General features: G+C 45.5%; 1 protein-coding gene across 1 annotated transcript in view; it reads left to right on the forward strand.

Annotated features, from left to right (window-relative positions):
• The first annotated feature begins 284 nt into the window (after positions 1 to 284).
• The window catches only part of LOC124006908 (neurobeachin-like), a 334,491-nt gene continuing 322,727 nt past the window's right edge, over positions 285 to 12,048 (forward strand). The window contains exon 1 of the mRNA XM_046317097.1: positions 285 to 878. Within this exon, the coding sequence (XP_046173053.1) occupies positions 612 to 878 (267 nt within the window). The 5' untranslated portion in view covers positions 285 to 611. The remainder of the gene's footprint in view (positions 879 to 12,048) is intronic.

Consider the following 12,048-nt stretch of genomic DNA (forward strand, 5'->3'; position numbering starts at 1 on the left):
TATACATCTATTGTAAAATAGACCTATAGTAAATCATATCAGCTTTAGTTAGGCCTACCCATCCTGTCCTACATATGCCTACATTTGACATGTTATTACACATGCAATGAGGCATTATGACGGTGCTTGAGACATTTGTCACGAAGGCGTTATAACGAGCTGTGCAAACTAAAAGGTTGCTGATGTAGGCTATGTCGGTACGCTCCAGCGACTCTTGCTGATCTGCCAGTGCGCAGGCGTGTCCAGCGCGCAGTGCCGCAGACAGGGGGCGTCAACATGGCGTATTGACGACGACTGCAGCCTGCCAGAGAGAGACGGGAGGCGATACGAAGAAGAGGGTACCATTCTGCCGAGCGTCAAGATAACTTGTCTTTTATTTATGCATTATTTCGCATCATCGGGAGAATAGGGTGCGATCCGAAGAACAGGAGAGGAAAATTGACCCTTTCTTTTTGATATTCCTTAATATCCCCCCTTTCCCCCAGCCTCTCCGTAGTGTATTTGATGCAGCAGAAGGACTGACTGTTGAGAGCAGGTGTGTGTGAGTGTGTGCGAGAGAGAGACCCCAGCGGCCGCTCCTCTCTCCGTCCTCTCCAGTGTCCAAAGAGGAAATGTCGAGCGAGAAGCCGGGATCTGCAACTCCACTTTCGGATCCAGACCGAGACCGAGCCGCTCATCCCCCGGGCCCCGGCCAGCCCCAGGTCGTTACGGGCGCTGGCTCTGCTCCCATCGGGGACAGGATGGTCTCTGGATCCGGCTCCATGGTGCTCCCGGCCGTGCCGATCAGGAATATCCAAATGAAATTCGCCGTACTGGTCGGCCTCATTCAGGTTGGCGAGGTTAGCAACCGGGACATCGTCGAAACGGTTCTCAACCTGGTAAGTAGAGAAACCGCAATTTTAGTCTAGGGTAGCATCGCCGCTATTAACCTAGTCCTATAGCCTATCATTGTCAGAGAGCTAGAATCACTGCACTGTGTTGCGCTGCTGTAGCCTAGTCCCTTAAACCTACCGCTGTTATGTGTAGCAGCAGCAGAAGCTCCTGTTTTATTTACGACGCCGCTTTTAGTTTTCCCCCTCCATCCATCCATGTTGTTGTGGCTAAGGCTTGCAGGATGATGTCATATGTTTGCTCAGTGGAAGGATTAAGGTTTTTTTCTGTCATGCAGTGGAGATAATAAGGGTTATGGGGAACTAGATGATTATAAAAGCTGTAGAGAGAGAGAGAGAGACTGAGGGTAAAAATGTGATTTGTAAAGTCTTGAAGCTATACCAAGGGATGTAATGACCCTCGCTACGGATCGGAGGGTAACAGTTATTCGGCCATTATTGACTACATGGTCAGTCACTCTCTGTTAAGACCAGGCTATTCATTTATAGCTATGGCGACACTCGGAAATATGTGACCGGAATACCTTCGCTCAGTGATCGAGATTGGTGCGTGTGTGACTTGTGTGTGTGTGTCCATATCCCGTTTTAGACCACAAATAAAAACATGTAGCCATTCACTTGACCCCAACGTGATACAACATTGATACATCAGCAGCTAGTGAATTGGTTAGGCTGCAACACACACTCTTTCTCTCTCTCTCTCTCTCTCTCTCTCTCTCTCTCTCTCTCTCTCTCTCTCTCTCTCTCTCTGTCTCTCTCTCTCTCTCTCTCTCTCCCTCACCCTCACACACGCCAAATCGTTACATTGTTTCTGCACCTTGCACGGCACTCGCTGTATTGGAACAAAGCTTCATATTCCTCGCCAACAGTGGAAGAAAAGCGTTAATTGTATATTGGTTTTGGGCCAGAACTCTGTGCAGTTTGCAGCGTCTGCGTTGTTTACCACCGGATGGAACAAAGGCATTGTGCTATGCATTGTTGTCGCCATATGTAGCCTACAGCTAACCTCCTACAGCTAGCCTCCTACAGCTAACCTCCTACAGCTAACCTCCTACAGCTAACCTCCTACAGCTAGCCTCCTTCAGCTAGCCTCCTACAGCTAGCCTCCTACAGCTAGCCTCCTTCAGCTAACCTCCTACGGCTAGCCTCCTACAGCTAACCTCCTACAGCTAGCCTCCTTCAGCTAACCTCCTACAGCTAGCCTCCTTCAGCTAACCTCCTACAGCTAACCTCCTACGGCTAGCCTCCTACAGCTAACCTCCTACAGCTAGCCTCCTTCAGCTAACCTCCTACAGCTAACCTCCTTCGGCTAACCTCCTACGGCTAGCCTATAATAATAATAATAATATATGCCATTTAGCAGACGCTTTTATCCAAAGCGACTTACAGTCATGTCTGCATACATTCTACGTATGGGTGGTCCCGGGGATTGAACCCCTACCCAGCTAAGCGCCATGCTCCCAACTGAGCTACAGAGGACCACCTACAGCTACAGAGCCTCCTACGGCTAGCCTCCTACAGCTAGCCTCCTACAGCTAGCCTCCTTCAGCTAACCTCCTACAGCTAACCTCCTACAGCTAGCCTCCTACAGCTAACCTCCTACGGCTAGCCTCCTACAGCTAACCTCCTACCGCTAACCTCCTACAGCTAGCCTCCTACAGCTAACCTCCTACAGCTAACCTCCTACAGCTAGCCTCCTACAGCTAACCTCCTACAGCTAGCCTCCTTCAGCTAACCTCCTACAGCTAGCCTCCTACAGCTAACCTCCTACAGCTAGCCTCCTTCAGCTAACCTCCTACAGCTAACCTCCTACAGCTAGCCTCCTTCAGCTAACCTCCTACAGCTAACCTCCTACAGCTAGCCTCCCACAGCTAACCTCCTACAGCTAGCCTCCTACAGCTAACCTCCTACAGCTAACCTCCTACAGCTAACCTCCTACAGCTAACAGCTAACCCCCTACAGCTAACCTCCTACAGCTAGCCTATGAGTGTCTCAGAAACAATTAGCCTATGCATAAGCTATACTTTGTTTTGAATAAGAGATTTTGTGCCTATTTTTTAAATGGTGTGTATATATATATATATATATATATATATATATATAGGCACATGCAATCCAATAGGTTCTCCTGTTTCTTTGTAGTTTAGCTATGTGCTAAACTATAGAAGATGCCTGCCTTTAGCCCAGTACCCTATCGTTATGTCTGAATATCACCTAGCGATGCTTTGGTCTGGTCTAGTGAGTGTAGGAGGAGGGATTTAAACCTGGCTGCGGATGCACAAACGGGGACTTTTGTTATGAAACAGACCCACTTTTAATGCACATCACAGATGCACTAATGCGCTATAGCCTAGGGATATGGTGTGTGTGTGTGTGTGTGTGTCAAGAGACTAAGGAGCTTAGGCTACAGTTACACACTGGGATTTGTTTTGAAAGGGGCCTAGGTCTATATATCTCAACAACGTGGTTTAATACAGATGAGGTTAAATGCTAAATTCCTATGATCAGGCGAATAGGCTAAATGCTTATGATAAGTTAAATCATTAGCGTATTTCTATTCGCTAATTGTGGGGCAGTATGGGTGAATAGCCTAAGCCCATTTCTACCCCTGTTGTGATATTTGTGTCGCAAGGTCCAAGTCTTGAAATTATTATTGACTTGAGGAGGACTGACGCTTCGCTGGCTCCCTACTCGTCTCCCTCCTCTTCCTCCTCTCAGCCCCTCCTTCTCCCTGTTTTCTGTCAGATATAGGAGATGAAGTTTTCATCCTCAACCTCAAACCGACGTGCTAATAGGCTATATCTATCTGATGCTGCTGCATCCTGCACAATTAATTTGACCATTTACCATAGCCTGTAACGGAATAAGGTGATGATAAGGAAATGATAAGGAGATGGTAAGGAGATGGTAAGGGAATGATAAGGAGATGATAAGGGAATGATAAGGAGATGGTAAGGAGATGATAAGGAGTGGGTAAGGGGAGGAGGATAAAAGAGGATGGAGAGAGATGGTCTGGATGATGCAGGCAGCATGATAAGGAGAGATGATAAGGAGATGGTAAGGAGATGATAAGGAGATGGTAAGGGAGATGATAAGGAGATGGTAAGGAGATGATAAGGAGATGGTAAGGAGATGATAAGGAGATGGTAAGGGAGATGATAAGGGATTGATAAGGAGAGGAGATGATAAGGAGATGGTAAGGAGATGAGGAGATGGTAAGGGGATGAGAGAGAATGAGGGGTAGGGGAGGAGGAGGATGCTGCAGTGTCAGGGAGACAGAGAGGCAGCCAGCCAGAGAGGCAGCCAGCCAGAGAGGCAGCCAGCCAGAGAGGCAGCCAGCCAGAGAGGCAGCCAGCCAGAGAGGCAGCCAGCCAGAGAGGCAGCAGGCAGCCAGCCAGAGAGGCAGCCAGCCAGAGAGGCAGCCAGCTAGAGAGGCAGAGGCAAGCCAGACAGCCAGAGAGGCAACCAGAGAGGCAGAGCGGCAGGGTACTGGATAGATGGATAGATGATAGGTGATAGATGGATAGATGATAGATGATAGGTGATAGATGGATAGATGATAGGTGATAGGTGATAGATGATATATGATAGATGATAGGTGATAGATGGATAGATGATAGGTGATAGATGATAGATGATAGGTGATAGATGGATAGATGATAGGTGATAGATGGATAGATGATGATAGGTGATAGATGGATAGATGATAGATGATAGATGATAGATGGATAGATAGATGATAGATGGATAGATGGATAGATGATAGATGATAGATAGATGATAGATGGATAGATGATAGGTGATAGATGATAGATAGGTGATAGATGATAGATGGATAGGTGATGATAGGTGATAGGATGATAGATGATAGATGGATAGGTGATAGATGGATAGACGATAGGTGATAGATTGATAGGATAGATTGATAGGTGATAGATGGATAGGTGATAGGTGATAGATGGATGGATGATAGGTGATATATGATAGGTAATAGATAGATGATAGATGATAGGTAATAGATAGATGAATAGATGATAGGCGATAGATGTTAGATAGGTGATAGATGGATAGGTGATAGGGGATAGGGGATAGACAGATAGATGATAGATAGGTGATAGATGGATAGATGATAGGCGATAGATGATAGATAGGTGATAGATGGATAGGTGATAGGGGATGGATAGACAGATAGATGATAGATAGGTGATAGATGGATAGATGATAGGCGATAGATGTTAGATAGGTGATAGATGGATAGGTGATAGGGGATAGACAGATAGATGATAGATAGGTGATAGATGGATAGATGATAGATGATAGATAGGTGATAGATGGATAGGAGATAGGGGATAGACGGATAGATGATAGATAGGTGATAGATGGATAGATGATAGACGATAGATGATAGATAGGTGATAGATGGATAGGTGATAGGGGATAGACGGATAGATGATAGATAGGTGATAGGTGATAGATGGATAGATGCTAGATGATAGATGATAGATAGGTGATAGATGACAGGCGATAGATGATAGATGGATAGATGGATAGATGATAGATGATAGATAGATAGGGAGAAAAGCAAACTGGGTTTTAGATCAGTATTAAATGGCAACATCAGAGAGAGCACAAACACCAACCAGCTTATTGGGATGAACAGAGCACTAGAGACCAATCCTCCAGCCTCTCTCCATATCCCCATTGTCCTTGGCGGGCAGTAGTGTCTGAATCTGAAATACTATAGCCTTAATTGAAAGAGCTGGTGGTCTGAGAGCCAGGGTAGGGACGGTGGCAGTGGTTTGTTGGCCCAACACAGTCCTCTGTGGCTGGGATAGCTACTCAATTATTCAGCCAGGTCGTTCAGTGGAGAACCGCAGAGAGGTATTCACACACCACACGAGTATTGATGGAAGGATAGATGGGCAGATGGAGGGATGGAAGGATAGATGGACAGATGGAGGGATGGAAGGATAGATGGATAGATGGAGGGATGGAAGGATAGATGGATAGATGATAGGTGATAGATGGATAGATGGAGGGATGGAAGGATAGATGGATAGATGATAGGTGATAGATGGATAGATGGAGGGATGGAAGGATAGATGGACAGATGGAGGGATGGAAGGATAGATGGATAGATGATAGGTGATAGATGGATAGATGATAGGGGATAGATGGATAGATGATAGGTGATAGATGATAGGTGATAGATGGATAGGTGATAGGTGATAGGTGATAGGTGATAGATGGATAGATGGGATGGATAAATGGATAGATGGATAGATGATAGATGGAGGTGGATGGATAGTGATAGATGGATAGATGATAGATGGAGGTGATAGATGGATAGATGATAGATGATGGAGATGGATAGATGAGGATAGATGAAGTGATAGATGGATAGATGATAGATGATAGGTGATAGATGGATAGATGGATAGATGATGTGATAGATGATAGATGATAGATGATAGGTGATAGATGGATAGATGATAGATGATAGATGATAGAGGATAGGTGATAGATGGATAGATGATAGATGGATAGATGATTGGTGATAGATGATAGGTGATAGATGGATAGATGATAGGTGATAGGTGATAGGTGATAGATGGATAGATGATAGATGATAGGTGATAGATGGATAGATGGATAGATGAGATAGATGATAGGTGATAGATGGATAGATGATAGGTGATAGATGATAGATAGGTGATAGATGATAGATGGATAGGTGATAGATGGATAGACGATATGTGATAGATTGATAGGTGATAGGTGATAGATGGATGGATGATAGGTGATATATGATAGGTAATAGATAGATGATAGGTAATAGATAGATGAATAGATGATAGGCGATAGATGATAGAAATGTGATAGATGGATAGGTGATAGGGGTTAGGGGATAGACAGATAGATGATAGATAGGTGATAGATGGATAGATGATAGACGATGGATGATAGATAGGTGATAGATGGATAGGTGATAGGGGATAGACGGATAGATGATAGATAGGTGATAGGTGATAGATGGATAGATGCTAGATGATAGATTATAGATAGGTGATAGATGATAGATGCTAGATGATAGATGATAGATAGGTGATAGATGATAGATGCTAGATGATAGATGATAGATAGGTGATAGATGACAGGCGATAGATGATAGATGGATAGATGGATAGATGATAGATGATAGATGATAGATAGATAGATAGATAGGGAGAAAAGCAAACTGGGTTTTAGATCAGTATTAAATGGCAACATCAGAGAGAGCACAAACACCAACCAGCTTATTGGGATGAACAGAGGGACCAATCCTCCAGCCTCTCTCCATATCCCCATTGTCCTTGAGGGAGTAGTGTCTGAATCTGGATAGCCTTAATTGAAAGAGCTGGTGGTCTGAGAGCCAGGGTAGGGACGGTGGAGTGGTTTGTTGGCCCAACACAGTCCTCTGTGGCTGGGATAGATTATTCAGCCAGGTCGTTCAGTGGAGAACCGCAGAGAGGTATTCACACACCACACAAGTATTGATGGAAGGATAGATGGGCAGATGGAGGGATGGAAGGATAGATGGACAGATGGAGGGATGGAAGGATAGATGGACAGATGGAGGGATGGAAGGATAGATGGGCAGATGGAGGGATGGAAGGATAGATGGACAGATGGAGGGATGGAAGGATAGATGGACAGATGGAGGGATGGAAGGATAGATGGGCAGATGGAGGATGGAAGGAATGGACAGATGGAGGGATGGAAGGATAGATGGACAGATGGAGGGATGGAAGGGATGAGATGGAGGGATGGAAGGATAGATGGACAGATGGAGGGATGGAAGGATAGATGGACAGATGGATGGATGGAAGGATAGATGGACAGATGGAGGGATGGAAGGATAGATGGACAGATGGAGGGATGGAAGGATAGATGGACAGATGGAGGGATGGATAGAGGGTTGGATAGAGGGATGGAGGGAGGGTTGGATAGAGGGTTGGATAGAGGGATGGAGGGAGGGTTGGATAGAGGGATGATAGAGGGATGGATAGAGGGATGGAGGGAGGGTTGGATAGAGGGATGGTGGGATGGAAGGATGGTGGGATAGAGGGATGTAGGGATGGAAGGATGAATGGAGGGATGGATAGAGGGATGATAGAGGGATGATAGAGGGATGGATGGAGGGAGGGTTGGATAGAAGGATGAATGGAGGGATGATAGAGGGATGGATAGAGGGATGGAGGGAGGGTTGGATAGAAGGATGAATGGAGGGATGGAGGGAGGGTTGGATAGAGGGATGGATAGAGGGATGGAGGGATGGATAGAGGGATGGTGGGATGGAAGGATGGTGGGATAGAGGGATGTATGGATGGAAGGATGAATGGAGGGATGGATAGAGGGATGATAGAGGGATGATAGAGGGATGGATAGAGGGATGGAGGGAGGGTTGGATAGAAGGATGAATGGAGGGATGGATAGAGGGATGATAGAGGGATGGATAGAGGGATGGAGGGAGGGTTGGATAGAAGGATGAATGGAGGGATGGAGGGAGGGTTGGATAAAGGGATGGATAGAGGGATGGTGGGGTTAAAGAGGGATGGGGAGATTATTGGATAGAGGGATAGAGTGATAGAAACACTGCCTTATAGAATAGGTGTTTGTTTTTCCAAACATAATAATCAGAGTGGGTAAAAGCAAATATGACACAGACGACTTGGTTCAATTTTAAACCATGGAGTTGTTTTTAATAGTTTTGCCCCCTGTCAACAAACGCTGATAAAGTTACCCTTTAATAGCTCAGTGCATTACTTTGAGTGCTTTAGTTTGCTTATTTTATACATGGGCCAGGGTAATGGCTAGGTTGCCACAGTTAGCCTTAGCTCAATGCGTTAGTTTGAATGCTTTAGTTAGCTTAGCTTAACTAGTTCCGGGGTTAGGGTGTGGATTTAGGCAGGGGAAGGATTGGTGCTGTTCCCCCTGTTTCACTCACTCTAAATTCTTCCCATAATCCAGGGGTTCCTAAACTTTTTGGGCCCACGACCACGTGTTGATATCTGAAAATCCTCGTGACCCCAACCATGTAAAAATGTAGTTAAGAGCCCATGTTAACTTTTTTAATGTGGGTCGATGGCAGTCAGATGCCAGTATTTCTGATTGTCTTCTCAACTCACCATCACATACTGTCAATTTCAAATGAGTCTGACATAATGTCTCTTACCTCATAATGTCTCTGACCTCATAATGTCTCTTACCTCATAATGTCTCTTACCTCATAATGTCTCTTACCTCATAATGTCTCTGACCTCATAATGTCTCTGACCTCATAATGTCTCTGACCTCATAATGTCTCTTACCTCATAATGTCTCTTACCTCATAATGTCTCTTACCTCATAATGTCTCTTACCTCATAATGTCTCTTACCTCATAATGTCTCTTACCTCATAATGTCTCTTATCTCATAATGTCTCTGACCTCATAATGTCTCTTACCTCATAATGTCTCTTACCTCATAATGTCTCTTACCTCATAATGTCTCTTACCTCATAATGTCTCTTACCTCATAATGTTTCTTATCTCATAATGTCTCTGACCTCATAATGTATCTGATCTCATAATGTCTCTGACCTCATAATGTCTCTTACCTCATAATGTCTCTGACCTCACCACTACTAATGAGATGGGTTTGCTCAAAGTCAGGGGGGGGGATTGACAGCATGCAGCTCATCTCTGCAGTCACATCCAACCTGGATCGATATTTGGTTTTAATGCAGACGAGAGCACTAATGGTGCTTTCAAGACAACTTGGAACTTGTAAAAATACGAGGTCAGATCATCACGTCAGTGATCTTCAGGTCAGAGAGTTGGAGCTCTATGACAAGGCCAGAGTTCCTGAGTTGGAGCTCTATGACAAGGCCAGAGTTCCTGAGTTGGAGCTCTATAACAAGGCCAGAGTTCCTGAGTTGGAGCTCTATGACAAGGCCAGAGTTCCTGAGTTGGAGCTCTATGACAAGGCCAGAGTTCCTGAGTTGGAGCTCTATGACAAGGCCAGAGTTCCTGAGTTGGAGCTCTATAACAAGGCCAGAGTTCCTGAGTTGGAGCTCTATAAAAAGGCCAGAGTTCCTGAGTTGGAGCTCTATAAAAAGGCCAGAGTTCCTGAGTTGGAGCTCTATAAAAAGGCCAGAGTTCCTGAGTTGGAGCTCTATAAAAAGGCCAGAGTTCCTGAGTTGGAGCTCTATGACAAGGCCAGAGTTCCTGAGTTGGAGCTCTATAACAAGGCCAGAGTTCCTGAGTTGGAGCTCTATGAAAAGGCCAGAGTTCCTGAGTTGGAGCTCTATGAAAAGGCCAGAGTTCCTGAGTTGGAGCTCTATGAAAAGGCCAGAGTTCCTGAGTTGGAGCTCTATAAGAAGGCCAGAGTTCCTGAGTTGGAGCTCTATGACAAGGCCAGAGTTCCTGAGTTGGAGCTCTATGACAAGGCCAGAGTTCCTGAGTTGGAGCTCTATGAAAAGGCCAGAGTTCCTGAGTTGGAGCTCTATGAAAAGGCCAGAGTTCCTGAGTTGGAGCTCTATGAAAAGGCCAGAGTTCCTGAGTTGGAGCTCTATGACAAGGCCAGAGTTCCTGAGTTGGAGCTCTATGAAAAGGCCAGAGTTCCTGAGTTGGAGCTCTATAACAAGGCCAGAGTTCCTGAGTTGGAGTTGAAAAGGCCAGAGTTCCTGAGTTGGAGCTCTATAAAAAGGCCAGAGTTTTTGGAGCTCTATAAAAAGTCAGAGTTCCTGAGTTGGAGCTCTTCCAGAGTTCCTGAGTTGGAGCTCTATAACAAGGCCAGAGTTCCTGAGTTGGAGCTCTGAGTTTTTGGAGCTCTATGAAAAGGCCAGAGTTCCTGAGTTGGAGCTCCCAGAGTTCAGTTGCTCTATAAGAAGGCCAGAGTTCCTGAGTTGGAGCTCTATGACAAGGCCAGAGTTCCTGAGTTGGAGCTCTATGACAAGGCCAGAGTTCCTGAGTTGGAGCTCTATAAGAAGGCCAGAGTTCCTGAGTTGGAGCTCGGGAAAGGCCAGTTCCTGAGTTGGAGCTCTATGAAAAGGCCAGAGTTCCTGAGTTGGAGCTCTATGACGATCAGAGTTCCTGAGTTTCAGCTCTAGAAGGCCATGAGTTGGAGCTCTATAAGAGCCAGTTGGATCACAGTGAAACAGAGTTCCTGAGTTGGAGCTCTATAACAAGGCCAGAGTTCCAAAGTTGTTGGGTGACCGTTGAAAACTATTTTTCCCAGTCAGAGATCCCTTTGGGACTTGACACAGTTTTCTGTTAGTTCCCAAACAATGCCAGAGGGGAAGAGGTTCTTAGATACAGGAACCAAAACTCCTCCGTAGTGACGCGGGAATGCATTCGGTCATATGACGGCTCGATCAGTTGTTCGATTTCACTTAGCGGCATGTCAAGTGAGCCAGGATCACAGTGAAACGTTATGGGAAGTAGGTCCCAAAGTGTTGGAGGTCAGCAGGACGTCAGCCCTGTGGGACTGACACAGTTTTCTGTTAGAAACAAGCCGAGGGGAGGAGGTTCTAATAATAAGGTTCTAATAATAATAATTTCCTCTGAATCCACTGATTCGGTCCCTCATCTATAGAATGTGTGTGTATTTCCCCTGTCTGCGTTCAGGTCCCTCATCTATAGAATGTGTGTGTGTATTTCCCCTGCGTGCGTTCAGTTCGTTCAGGTCCCTCATCTATAGAATGTGTGTGTGTATTTCCCCTGCGTGCGTTCAGTTCGTTCAGGTCCCTCATCTATAGAATGTGTGTGTGTATTTCCCCTGTGTGCGTTCAGGTCCCTCATCTATAGAATGTGTGTGTATTTCCCCTGCGTGCGTTCAGGTCCCTCATCTATAGAATGTGTGTGTGTATTTCCCCTGTGTGCGTTCAGTTCGTTCAGGTTCCCAGATATGTCTGTCGGCAAGGAGACACGTTTTTATGTTCGTTTCACAGAAAGTTAACAAAGTCTGTTTTGTCATATCCATTGTGAATGACAAAGCTTCTCCTCTCTCTCAAAATGTGAAAATTCTTTCCACGCCGTGGATAACCACCAAGCTTAGGTGTGAAATAGAGCGTCGTGATCCTCTGATCTCACGTCTCCACGTTGTTTTGTGAACAGACGTGAGCACAACGGATG

This window comes from Oncorhynchus gorbuscha, linkage group LG20 (assembly GCF_021184085.1).
Source record: "Oncorhynchus gorbuscha isolate QuinsamMale2020 ecotype Even-year linkage group LG20, OgorEven_v1.0, whole genome shotgun sequence".
NCBI classification, from domain to species: domain Eukaryota; kingdom Metazoa; phylum Chordata; class Actinopteri; order Salmoniformes; family Salmonidae; genus Oncorhynchus; species Oncorhynchus gorbuscha.